The 14,522-nt window shown below is 40.0% G+C and overlaps 1 protein-coding gene across 1 annotated transcript in view; it reads left to right on the forward strand.

The window, feature by feature from the left end:
- Positions 1–14,522, forward strand: part of LOC126237479 (gamma-tubulin complex component 5) — a 134,789-nt gene that overhangs the window by 109,688 nt on the left and 10,579 nt on the right. The window contains exon 15 of the mRNA XM_049947622.1: positions 7,907–7,989. Within this exon, the coding sequence (XP_049803579.1) occupies positions 7,907–7,989 (83 nt within the window). The remainder of the gene's footprint in view (positions 1–7,906; positions 7,990–14,522) is intronic.

A 14,522-nucleotide genomic window follows, 5' to 3' on the forward strand; every position in this document is an offset into this window, starting at 1 on the left:
CTTTATTGATGTCCCCCAGAAATTTTAATTCAGGTGACTGTACTTTATTGATGTCCCCCAGAAATTTTAGGGTTTTATTTTTTTATGCCTCCTGTTTCATTATCGCCATAGTTTTGCCGTTGTCTAATTTTAAGATTAGAGCCGTATTGTTTCTAAGTTTGGTTACTATTCTCTGGGAAGTTTTTCCTCCTTCACTTTTTGTTCCTGGCAATGTTACTTTTATTTCTTCTTCTTCTTCTTCTTCTCCTCCTCCTCCTCCTCCTCCTCCTCTTCCTCGTCCTCTTCTTCCTGAAAGATTCCTGCTTGTGCATATAACTATTTCTCCAATTAACACTCTTGTCAGACCTTTAGTTACTGTTCCTTTCTTATTTTACCATGTATTCAGTTTCTGAAAAATATATTCTCCACTTTCTTGCACGTAATGTATGTTGTGACATTGTATTTAGCAACATCTTCCACAGAAATTATGAGGGTACAAAGTCTTCTAACCCTCCCCCCCCCCCCCCCCACCCCTCCATCCAAGTCTCTGATTGGTTGTGTAATTAAAACCACAATGAAAATCCAGTGAAGCTTTGTGCAGATGTGCTGCGCAAAGTCATGCTGAGGGTTTTCGCTCGATTTCATGCAGCCCACATAACATAACTGTCATGCGGTCTTTCTTCATGAAAGTTCTTGGCCACATGCTACAGGGACAATGGAGATGCTCTAGCAGGGTTTTCGATGGGAAGTATTTGATAACCCATCATACACCCTGGACTTGGCTCCCTCTGCTTTTCATCTCTTCACTCACATGAACCATTGGCTATGGGGACAGCATTTTGGCATGGACAACGAACTGCAGACCAGTGTAGAGAGCTGGTGGAAATCACAGGTAACTGCTTTCTGTGACAAGTGTAATGGAAAGTTGGTAGCAAGCTACATCAAATTTCTGTCGGAGTGCTGACTGTGTAGAGAAGTATTTGGAAGGTGTAGCTAAATGTTGCAAATAAATCATTTTTGATGTGATTTCCATTTTGCAAATGCCATAGTAGAAGGAAAAGATGTAGTACACAGGTTTCTGCAGTGGAAAACACACACACACACACACATTTATATATTTGCATGCTCACATAGAATAAAATATTGTTAATTGCAACAGTCTTAATATTCCAAGTCTTAAATTTTTCATGTAAATAAGACTTTTATATCAAATGCACTAAAACAACACTGGTAATGCTAGAATTTAGGTGAAACATGTCTGAGTAGGTGAGGAGGAAGAAAACAAAACAAGTGTTTGCTCCATATTCGGTATCAAAGTATGCTGACAAAACTGCCAACACCCTTATAAAGAGACAGTATACTGTCTACAAAGAAAAAGTTCTTGGACAAACTGTTGTTGTTGTTGTTGTTGTCTTCAGTCCTGAGACTGGTTTGATGCAGCTCTCCATGCTACTATATCCTGTGCAAGCTTCTTCATCTCCCAGTACTTACTACAACGTACATCCTTCTGAATCTGCATAGTGTATTCGTCTCTTGGTCTCCCTCTACGATTTTTACCCTCCACGCTGCCCTCCAATGCTAAATTTCTGATCCCTTAATGCCTCAGAACATGTCCTACCAACTGGTCCCTTCTTCTTGTCAAGTTGTGCCACAAACTCCTCTTCTCCCCAATTCTATTCAATACCTCCTCATTAGTTATGTGATCTACCAATCTAATCTTCAGCATTCTTCTGTAGCACCACATTTCGAAAGCTTCTATTCTCTTCTAGTCCAAACTATTTATCGTCCATGTTTCACTTCCATACATGGCTACACTCCATACAAATACTTTCAGAAACGACTTCCTGACATTTAAATCTAAACTCGATATTAACAAATTTCTCTTCTTCAGAAACGCTTTCCTTGCCATTGCCAGTCTACATTTTATATCCTCTCTACTTCGACCATCATCAGTTATTTTGCTCCCCAAGTAGCAAAACTCCTTTACTACTTTGAGTGTCTCATTTCCTAATCTAATTCCCTCAGCATCACCCGACTTAATTCGACTACATTCCATTATCCTCGTTTTGCTTTTGTTGATGTTCATCTTATATCCTCCCTTCAAGACACTGTCCATTCCGTTCAACTGCTCTTCCAAGTCCTTTGCTGTGTCTGACAGAATTACAATGTCATCGGCGAACCTCAAAGTTTTTATTTCTTCTCCACTGATATTAATACCTACTCCAAATTTTTCTTTTGTTTCCTTTACTGCTTGCTCAATATACAGATTGAATAACATCGGGGACAGGCTACAACCCTGTCTCACTCCCTTCCCAACCACTGCTTCCCTTTCATGTCCCTCGACTCTTAGAACTGCCATCTGGTTTCTGTACAAATTGTAAATAGCCTTTCGCTCCCTGTATTTTACCCCTGCCACCTTTAGAATATGAAAGAGAGTATTCCAGTCAACATTGTCAAAAGGTTTCTCTAAGTCTACAAATGCTAGAAATGTAGGTTTGCCTTTCCTTAATTTATTTTCTAAGATAAGTCGTAAGGTCAGTATTGCCTCAAATGTTCGAACATTTCTGCGGAATCCAAACTGATCTTCCCCGAGGTCGGCTTCTACCAGTTTTTCCATTCGTCTGTAAAGAATTCGCATTAGTATTTTGCACCTGTGACTTACTAAACAGTACACACTGAGAAAAAACTGAAGAATCGCAATATACTCCCCAGTTAGATCAGAAACCAATTTGCTTTCTTTTCTCTTGTTATGAAACCAACAAACCTGTCATCACTTTGAAACAGTCACTGATGAATATTTCTTTCACTGTATAATATCATCCAAACTTTCACCATCTTAACTACATACATTGCCAGGTCTTTGACTACCTATCATAGTGCTGTATCTGAAATCCTACCCTCATCGTCAAAAGTAGTATTGCATTTCTACTCAGCCTGTGTAGTATCCTAGCCCATCACCATGCATACCCGCTCAGAATCCTACACCTCTGTGGTCATCACAGTGAGTGACTCAGGTGCAACACTTGTTTTGTACATTCACTAACTACATCCTACTGCAGTCCTGTTTCAAGCAATTCAGATTCTATTCCAGGTAGGGCCACATTTGAAAGCAGCCATGTTACTTACCAGTGTGGTGTTCTGTGTAGCAATGACAGCTGACGACCTACGTACCTGCATAAACACACTGTCAGACAGAATGGACATCATGCAAATATATACATTTCTGAAAGAGTGCAAAAGCCCCTTGACATTTGTCTGCAGATGCAGTAATATCATCCAAACTCGTACGGGAATCAATAATTTGTTAGTAGGGGTTAATGGAGAAGGGCCGCTGCATTGCAGCATGCAGTAAGTTGAAGATTTGAGTTGGTTAAGGACTGTGTCCAGATTGCTGAAGAGGTTAAGGCAACCACTCATGAGAATCCAAAAATCTGAGTTTGAGTTCAGATCTATCACAAATTTTCAACTTTTGCTATTACATAACTGTAATGCTCTGGGTGGCTTTAAGTCACAAATTCCTACTCATATCTTTCCTTTCTTTCCTCATTCTCTATTTCCTACAAACTGTGGTTGACGACAAACTTTAAGGTGCGGCGTACAACAGCACTAATGACTTTGTTAGTTGTTTGAATACCTGTGTCATACAGGTCCCTCAAGCAAGTTCCATCCCTGCTGAACTAAATTGGTGGAAATTGCCCGTCCAGCTTATCCTCCATTTTTGTGCTCTCGTTGCCCTAAACTTCTGCTAACCCCTGTACACTTTGATAACCTTGCTCCTTGCACATTTCCACTTTACTCCCAAATACCCCCAATCACTTCTGTGTCTCCCCCCCCCCCCCCCACTTCCTCCCTCCTCCCCCCCCCCCCCCACTACCCCCTTTTTTAAATGTCACATTTTTCTGTTGCCTCTGAGAGCAACCTTCTATCATGTTTTAAATTACCTCTTCTCTTTCTTCCTGTTCCATACTTCTTAACCCCTCACATTTTCCCCGCACTTTTCATTCCCTGCTGTCCTTTCAATTGTAGCAATCACTCATAAATGGCAGTGTTGCTGCAACCAGGGGTGGGTATGTTCAGGAGTCTGTACGGTTGTGTTGTAAAGTTGGAGTAATGGGTGAACAGTTGCTCTCATTTTTAAAAATTTCTTTTACTGAGTCACATTGTAAGTAGGCCTGAAAATCAATTACACGAAGAAGAAAATAATGTAAAGCCGAGGAAAGGGCTCCATTGCAGCACTGTGTATTCATTTGTTATTTCTTTTCCTTCTAATATGGCTTTTTGTATATGATAGTTTTCCTCTATCTGGTCTCAGAAACTGACATAAGGCTGGGAGAGCGATGTGTTGACCACATGCCCCTCCATATATTGATCCAGTGACGCCTATGGGCTGAGGAAGACACGACGGCTGGTCGGTACTGTTGGGCCTTCACGGCCTGTTTGGGAGGACTTTTAGTTAGTTTTCCTCTATTATAAGTTTTTGTTGGGGGGCGGGGGGGGGGGGGAGGGGGGAGTGGAGTGAGGGAGGTTGTTGTTGTTGTATTTCAGAATTTTTAGGTTAGTGTTTATGTCTCTTGGCCTGTGGTTCATGTCCATAATGCAAATATAGAATGATTGCTGTTACTTTTAAGCAGCCTTCTGTGTTCAGTTTATCTAATGTCGAAATTTCCAATATAAAAATTGCACTGCAATCTTGACAAGCGTGATTGATTCCAGATAAGATGCGTTTGTCAATGTTAGTGTTGGTTGTCCTCAATTACTTTTATATAGAGTTGTCTGTTCTGTAGGCTGTTTTCAGTCCTTGTTTTTTTTTTTTTTTTTTTTTTTTTTTTTTAATATATTGTCAATCCTGTGAGTTACTTTGTTGCTGTAGGTGAGTGTGTGCAGTTGACTGTTGTTGCTGTGTATCTTGTCCAAATGTACAGTGTTTGTTTGTGTTGTGTTTGTCTGTGTGTTGATGCTGATCTGTTTGTTACTGTATGTTTTGTCTTTCTTTCATTTTTATTTTTATTTTTTGGTTTAGTTTGTCATGTTTGTTTTTTATCCATTTTGGACAGTTATAGGTTTGAGTCCCTATAGGTCATTTTTGTAGTTGCCCTCATTGACTATAATTTTATTCAACTCTTTATAGCCTGCATAAAAAAGCTGGCTGCTTTCTGCGTTATGGGGTGGTTTGCATTTATGTGTATCATTGTATTGATGGTGGTGAATTTCATGTGTATGGGAAATGTATGTGGTTGTTGTGTCTGCGTATTGTGATGTCTAAGAAGTTTAACGTGTTGTTATTTTCTGCTAACTAAGAATAGTTTTTATTTATTCATGGTAGTACCATGTTTCCATAATTAATTATTCATGGAATAATTTATTGACAATAATTCATTACAGTTACTGCTCATGAGTTTCATCAGTCACATTTGATTGACTTACTTGTTAATGATGATGTTATTTTTACTACACACACTAACACTAGTAAATTGTATCCTGTGTTTTAACAATGCAAATAATCAAGTTTTCCATGTCATTAAGAAATGTGGCTATTAAATAAGGGGCTGATGCTGTCATGGAATAAGTATGCGCGCACTGAAGATGAACAACCACTAGATGTGAAATATGAAGCCTTCTCAGTTGAATGTTGCATCTCCAGAGTCTGTAGACAAATTGCTGTGCCTGTGGCCTTCATTTGTGTAAGGGCTGTTATTTTGTTTTGCTGGAAAAATAAGTAATGTAATAATGGAGCAATGAATTGTCATGAAGTTTCACATGAAACCTGAAAAATAAAAGAAGTGCATGGTGAAGACCGTTTATCAAGTATGTGAGTTTTTGAATTGTTAAAATGCTTCCAAGAAGGCCAAGATGATGTTGCAGATGCTCACACCTTGGACACTACACAACTTCAGAAACTGATGAAAATGCCGAAAAAGTAGGTAACCTGCTTCATTCTGACTTTTGGTTGAGTATTCAATTGATTGCTGAAACTGTAGGAATTGACAAAGGATGTGTAAGGCAAATTTTACATTACCAGTTTAACATGAGAAAAGTTTGTGCTAAACTGGTTCTGAAAATTCTCATGATTGAACAAAAAAAAGCTTGTGAAAATGTTTGTACTGACATTCTGAATACCATTGAAAATGATCCTAATGTCATGGTAACAGTGCTAACATGTGACAAATCTTGGTCTTTCACTTATGATTCAGAAACTAAGTGCCAAACCATGCATCGGAAGTGCCCAACTTTATCAAGAATGAAAATAGCTTGAATGATACATTCAAAATGTAAACCGATGATGATGATTTTTTTTTTTTGCGTTCATCAAATTGTCTCTCTTCTCTGCATTCCTGAAGATCAAACTATTTATCAACATTCCTACCTTGAGGTTCTTCCTCAACTATGTGAAAAAATAAGAAAAAAACAACCTGACTTGTTGAAGAACAGGTCACGGGTTCTTCATCAAAACAACATGCTTGCTCATACTGCATTGTCTGTCAAGAAGTTTCTAGCGAAAAACAGCATCCCAGCGTTAACAGCCCCCAGCGTGTTCACCTGACCTAGCACCATCTGATTTTTGTCTATACCCCAATCTTAAATCTGCATTAAAAGGAACAAGATTTCAGTCCATTGAAGCAGTGAAAGAAAAAGTGGCACGCGTCATCAAGGAGCTCGCACAGGAAGTCTTCCAACACTGTTTCTGTTGTAACCGCGGCCGGAATGGTAGCGGGGTTGCCGAGAAGGAAAGAGCGGCGGGCCCTAACAGGAGCGGCCTGCGAACAAACAAACGGCCAAACGGGAAAGGATGGACACGAACGATGACAGACGACAAAGCAAGACCAAATGAACAACAACATGCAAGAAGCAACAGGGTCACAAGCAAATACCTCATGAATCAACAACGTCCACTCGTACAAGGAAACAAGCAAAGTAGACACGCTGTCTGAAGGTGAGTTGTCGATACACTCGCGTGAATATCAGACTGCGTCGCTGAGTGAGAGGCAGGCGCTTAAATACATGATAGGGTATGTCGCTATTGGCCGCTAGGACCACGTGCTCCACCGTGGGGTCCTCACATTATAAGCGGGCCATGAGCGCGCGCACCGCCTCGGTTTACAGTGCAACGGTTGCAGAGACCTCTAGTGGTAATTGAGGTCCATGCTGTCTGGCGCAGATTCGAAACCCGTGGCGCTTGGTACCAGTGTTTCCATCAATGGAAAATTCACATGGAACTTCGAAGGGATAGAAGAGGGGTTATATTGAGGGTGTCAATAACTAAATATGTATGTTTTTGAAATAAAATGTTTCACAGCAAAAGCTCCTTTATTTTACAGCCATACCTTGTTTTACTATTATATGCTGGAGATTTGTGTGAAACTAATTCAATTTTACTGATCTATAACATATTCACGTTCTACATGAGTGGTTTTATTTCCGTATCTTCTGTTATTTCTTTCCTATAGTTAAGTCAGCGTAAGTTGATCTCTAACAGTAGCAGTCAGCTGGGCGTGGCAGCTTTGCAGGCTTCCCCCAACCACTAACATAATGCAATATTGTAAACATCTCTGTGGCAATGCCTGTGTGTTGTCGCTGCTCTATAGATAGCTACTGTTTTCACCTATAGCCATTAGGGCTTCGCAATTGAAAGCTGGCAACATCCTGCGAGTTGTCGGGGATCTTCTTACGCTGTCTGGACTATAGAATTTCCTTTTTTGTAATATTTCTTTGTGTTATTACTTCTAGTGATGGCTTTTTGTATACGTTTTCCAAAATTTATCATAGGTGCTCTTGCTTTACCGATGTTGTCATTATATCAAGGCCTAAAGTTGATTTGTAACTAAGCATTTGGCATATGCAAATTAATGAGATGTCTAATATAAGAAGTTTTGTTTCTTATTGAATTTGGAATTTAGCATGCAGTTAACATTCTTTTGTGATGTTTCAGTTCACAACACCTATGTTCAAAAAGTCTACACACACTGCTTACAACCCAAGGAATACGAAAATATCAGAAGGGCTATCCTGGAGGTAAAAATCATAAATAAAAAACACAATATTTGCTGTAAATGAGTTATGCGTTTGATGAATATGATATGTTGCATCGACCATGATTCTCAATTTAAGGATTTGCTATTTATGTAAGAGTAAGACAAGAAATTAAATGGTACTGATGTCTTGGAGATACTTCTTTGTTTTTCAACATGAGTGCTGTATGTACTAGGCAATGGTTAGACTGTAAAGTTTTTTTTTCCATTCTCTTTCAAATAATTTAACAAATTGTTTCTTCTGTCTTATTTGCATTTCAATCTTTTGTCACTACAAACATTTCTGAAAACAGGTGATACAGAATATTGTACTTTGTTGTAATGAACGTTTGCTAAAACTATAAGAGAAAAAGGTTTACTGGTAAAGTGCCAGAAGAGATGTAAGATGTGAACTGGATTACATGGTGAGTAAAGCTTTAGAGCACAAAATATGTGCCAAGAAGTATACCTAGGTGCAAATACAGATGCATATTGTGATGTAATTGTTTGGAATTCAAAAAAGAGAAAGGGGGTAAAGAGAGGCATGGGAGCAGAGCTATATTGACAGTTTGAGAAAGAGTAAAATGAAGCAGAAGTTCTCTGAGCCAGTCAAGTTGTTTGAGTAAAGTAGTTAAATGTAGTTGAGTAAAAGGTAAGGCAGGAAAAAAATTAAAAGCTGGATACACAATGACAGTAGTACTTAAACAGATGGAAAAAAGTTATGGATACCTTTTTTTAATGAAAGAAGAAATACTGGTATGGAAAGGATGAAATGACAGCACAAAAGGAGAGAAGTAAAGAGACTGGGTGCATTGGCAGAATGGTGGCTGTGTAGTGCTGGAATGGCAACAGGGAAGGGGCTGGATGGGTGACAAAAATGATTAACAAAGATTGAGGCCAGGAGGATTATGGGGAAGTAGGATATATTGCAAACAGAATTCCCACCTGCGCAATTCAGAAAAGCTGCTTTTGGTGGGAAGGATCCATATGGCACAGGCTGTGAAGCAGTCATTGAAATGTAGGATGTCGTGTTGGGCAGTGTGCTCAGCAACAGGGTGGTCCACATGTTTCTTGGCCATAGTTTGTCTCTCATCATCCATGCGGACAGACAGCTTGTCTCCTTGCAGTATATCCTACATTCCCGTAACCTTCCTGCCCTCAACCTTCACTAGTCATTTTTCTCACCCAACCAGCCTCTTCCCTGTTCCCATTCCAGCACTACACAGCCATCATTCCACCAATGCACCCAGTCTTTTTACTTCTCTCCTTTCCCACTGCCACCCCCCCCCCCCCTTCCTCCTCTTTCCTACCCTCTGTCTAACCTCCTGACTGCATAGACCTTCAACCAGACAATCGTCAGAGTCGTGTTTGCAGGCAACCCAGTCAGGCTGAATGCCTTGACACACTGTCCAGCGAGTGCAGCAAGGTGAAGGTTCCCTGCTGTTTTGGGGTGGCATTATGTGGGCCTGATGTATTCCGCTGGTGGTCATGGAAAGCACTGTAATGGCTGTACGATATGCGAATGCCATCCTCCGACCGATAGTGCAATCATATCGGCAGCATATTGGTGAGGCATTTGTCTTCATGGAGGACAATTCGCATCCCCATCATGCACATCTTGTGACTGACTTCTTTCAGAATAATGACATCGCTCGACTAGAGTGACCAGCATGTTCTTCAGACATGAACTCGATCGAACATGCTTGGGATAGGTTGAAAAGGGCTGTTTATGGATGACGTGACCCACCAACCATTCTGAGGTATCTACGCTGAATCGCTGTTGGGGAGTGGGATAATCTGGACCAACAGTGCCTGATGAACTTGCGGATAGTATGCCACGACGAATACAGGCATGCACCAGTTCAAGAGGATGTGTTACTGGGTATTAGAGGCACCGGTGTGTACAGCAATCTGGACAACCACCTCTGAAGGTCTCGCTGTATGTTGTATAGTGGTACAACATCCAATGTATGGTTTTCATGAACAATAAAAAGGGTGGAAATGATGTTTATGTTGATCTCTATCCCAATTTTCTGTACAGGTTCCGCAACTCTTGGAACTGATGTGATGCAAAACTTTTTTTGATGTGTGTAAAATAGCAATACTATTGAAAAATACACAACTGCAGAAAAATGCACGTCATACCTTAAATGGTCCCATCATGTAAGAAAGAGAGAACCACGCGCAAGCACAGACAAAAAATAGGAAAACAGTGAAACAGTAGATCACATGTCGCATTTTGTGTCAAATTACGAAGACTCGGTGATGCACATGAAGTCTGTTTGTGTAAGGCTTAATTCTTCCTTTCCATTGTGGCTTCTTCTGTTCGAAGAATAGATTGGGAGAAACAAATAGCTCATTAATTATAGCTTTTGTATGAATGGGTTCAGAACATTTCTAAGAGTTGGAAAAAGCTAGCTCAAGGAAGACTTCTACGCTTTTGTCTGTAGGAGATGTATTTTAAACTGACATCCTCAAGCTAAACAGCCTCCATGAAATGGATGACATCAGCGAGTGAATGACCTACTTGAATGACATATCACTCCACTCCTCGTACTCTTCATTTTCATGACAACAGGTTTTCAGGCATGTACTAAAAACTTTCATTATATTATGTTACAGTTATTTGACACACAATGAAGCTCTGGATAGAGAGGCTATCACTGACCTGAGTTCACAAACTGTACCCAGTGCATATAATATATACTACATTGATCTTGTCAACCAACCACTGGGGTCAAGTTGCTGAAAGCATCATTATCTGCTAAGAGCTACACTTTCTAAATAAGGGTGCCAACACTCATTACAGAATTGCCACTGACCTCATTGACTGTTATTGGTCCACATTGACCAGATCCTTGAATTGTCATATTTCATTATTTAATTGAAGTCCTCAGCTGCTGACAGATGTTGATATACCTCGATGGGGACAGCTGAAAATGTGTGCCCCGACCGGGACTCGAACCCGGGATCTCCTGCTTACATGGCAGACGCTCTATCCATCTAAGTCACCGAGGACACAGATGAATAGTGCAACTGCAGGGACTTATCCCTTGCATGCTTCCCATGATTATAATTTATTCTAGAGAAGCTGCACGGTATCTGTTCTTTTGAGGACAGCTACTATCTTCACCCACACACACACACACACACACACACATATATATATATATATATATATATATATATATATATATATATATATATATATATATATATATATATATATATATATATATATATATATATAACAGAGGGAAACAGTCCACGTGGAAAAAATATATCTAAAAAGAAAGATGATGAGACTTACCAAACAAAAGCGCTGGCAGGTCGATAGACACACAAACAAACACAAATATACACACAAAATTCAAGCTTTCGCAACAAACTGTTGCCTCATCAGGAAAGAGGGAAGGAGAGGGAAAGAAGAAAGGATGTGGGTTTTGAGGGAGAGGGTAAGGAGTCATTCCAATCCCGGGAGCGGAAAGACTTACCTTAGGGGGAAAAAAGGACAGGTATACACTCGCGCACACACACACATCCTTTCGTCTTTCCCTCTCCTTCCCTCTTTCCTGATGAGGCAACAGTTTGTTGCGAAAGCTTGAATTTTGTATATATATATATATAGTTAAAGGCTACCCAGCCATTGACCTTCATGTGTGCGAATGCGCACGGGTTGCCTGAACTCTTATGGGAACTGTCACCTTAGTGTGCGCGTGTAATGAGTGGATGGGCAAATATCTATTAGGTGTATATAGATTGTGGACAGTTGAGAATGTGGGTCTCACAGGAAACGTGCAAGGCATAAGTCCCCACAGTCGCGCTATTCATCTGTGTCCTCAGTGGCTCAGATGGATAGAGCATCTGCATGTAAGCAGGAGGTCCTGGGTTCGAGTCCTGATCGGGGCACACATTTTTAGCTGTCCCTATCGAGGTATATCAACAGCACATGTCAGCAGCTGAGGGTTTCAATTAATTATCATTTATTCTAGAGAAGCAGCACGGTCATCAATGGTATCTGTTCTTTCGAGAACAGTAACTGTCTCCATATATATGTCACATTTCAATTGATTCCTCAATGATCGAGTCCAAAAGTTCAATGTACAGACAACAATTTTCATCTTATTTTTTGCAGTAGTGTATTTGTACATTGGTTAGCTGTCCAAGGTGGAAGACGTGCTCTGTTGTGCTCAGCATTTTTTTGTTTTTGTGAGATATAAGAATGCTGCATTGTGTATCTTTGACGTGCTAGTGTAGATTATGCCACAAAATCAGCTAAATACAAAACCAGTGCATTTTGCATGTTTATTTACATTTATGTGTATAAGCTGACTTCAGGTTATTTTTATTGGCCCAAGTAGAATCGTGAGCCAGTTAAATTTCTTTCAAAAAAGTACACCAAAAACCTTATATAACATTTAAATGTATCAAAACTAGTACATATGTCATATATATGGTGTATTTACATATGTCGTGTGCCACAAAAATCTTGTTTCATGCTGTGGCATCAGTTGTATTTCACATTTCTGTTTCATGTGAATTTAGCAGTAGTATCCTCATCCACAGAATTGTTCACCCCAAATTTCAGAGTATATCCCCGTGAAAACACACAAGTTATGGGAATTCTCAGAATTTATGCACTTTGTACATAACATATTTCATAGTAAATTAGCGTTTGTGATTTAGTTGGACATAGAAGTAACATATCATCTTACGTGTGGTTTTACCTTTCAACAGGAGCATATGTTGACTGTGTTTATCAGAAATTAACACTATTTTCATGGTTTGGTAGTACCTATAAATTTGAACAAATTTCAGAAAGTTCATACCTTCCATACCAGGTTATCCTGTTTTGTTAATAAAAAATCTCGTTTTGTATACAGTTGCTTCAGTTCTTAAATAGAATTAGTAATACTTTTAGCTTAACAGGTCCAGAAATTAAAATAGAATCAGCAGTCTTATTTTAAAGTTATTTATGTACTGTTTTGTAAAACTAAGCATCAGTCACAGTGCAGCCCAACACGAATGCTGTTCTCGAACATAGGCTGAGTTACTTAATGTTCATAAACAGCTGGAAATCATCCTGCCTAACTGTTGTGATTGGTGTGTTCAGAGCACTCTCGAGAGACAAATGTCAGAGATACTGAAGATAAAAGTACTGTTCTTTCCTGTGGATTCTTCCACCTCTACAGGAAGAATGGGATCTATTGCCGCTTGTTCACCTGACTGTGAGTGGCATGTCAGTGGTAGGGCTCAGGGTGTTCCACCCATTCCAATAACCAGCAAGTCTATATACTGTCTTCTACTGAAAGCAAAACTGAGTAATTGAGATTCACTTCACCTTTTGGGAAACCTGCTGTGTCTTTCGTCAAGGAGAGGCAAATGCAAAAGGGCAGGGTCTATTAATTGTGGGCACTTCAAACGTATGACAAAGAATGATAGTGCTTAGGGAAATGGCAGCAAGCGATTGGAAGGAACACCAGGTGCACTGTGTGTCTGTGTGGTGCCATCATTCAACATGTGGAAAAGGCTTTCGTGGCACCCATTGAGGGAACAGGTTGCACCCAACTACAGATTCTGGCTCAAATCGTAGAGAAGGTTGAGAAGATCAGCCATGGTTACAGTGTTTCAACTAAACTCACAGTTTGCAGCACTGGGTGCAGATCATAACCCCCCCACCCCCAATGAGTGATAGATATTATTGTCAGATGTGTTGAGAAATGGCTGAAATTGATAAAATTGAAACAGTGGAATTCATATCAGATTCTATACTGAATTTGTGGCCAAGTTCACCCATTTGAACCCCAATATACTACATATTCATGGGAAAAAATGGTGCCCAGTACATCTACATTTACAATAATACTCTGCAAGCTGTGGTGTGTGGTGGAGTGTACTTCTGGTACTGCTAACTGATCTCCCCTTCCCTGTTCCATTTGTGAATGGCACACAGGAAGAATGATTGTTGGCAAACTTCTGTATTGGACGTGATTTCTCGAATTCTCTTGTTGTGGTCATTATGTGAGTGTCATTTTGGTGGATGTAATATGTTTTCCAAGTTTTCCCAGACCATACTTCCGAAATTTCAAAAATGTATCTCTCTGTGATGCACAACACTTCTTTTGTAGGGTCTGCCATTAGTTTGTTGAGCATCTGTATAATGCTCTCATGCTAGCTAAATGATCCCTTGACAAAATGTGCTGCTCTTCCTTGGATCTTCTCAAAGTCTTCTATTAATCGTACCTGGTAAGGATCCGAGACTGATGAATGTTACTCAATAATCAGTTGAACAAGTATTCTGTAATCCACTTCCTACATGGCCGAATTAAATTTCGGTAAGTTCTTCCTAAGGACCCCAGCCACACATCTGCTTTCCCTACTATTTGTTTTATGTGCTCATTCCGCTGGCCAGAGTGGCCGAGTGGTTCTAGGTGCTACAATCTGGAACCGCACGACTGCTGCGGTCTAAGTTCTAGGGGACTGGTGACCACAGAAGTTAAGTCCCATAGTGCTCAGAGCCATTTGAACCATTTTTGT

This window comes from Schistocerca nitens, chromosome 2 (genome assembly GCF_023898315.1).
Source record: "Schistocerca nitens isolate TAMUIC-IGC-003100 chromosome 2, iqSchNite1.1, whole genome shotgun sequence".
Taxonomy (NCBI): domain Eukaryota; kingdom Metazoa; phylum Arthropoda; class Insecta; order Orthoptera; family Acrididae; genus Schistocerca; species Schistocerca nitens.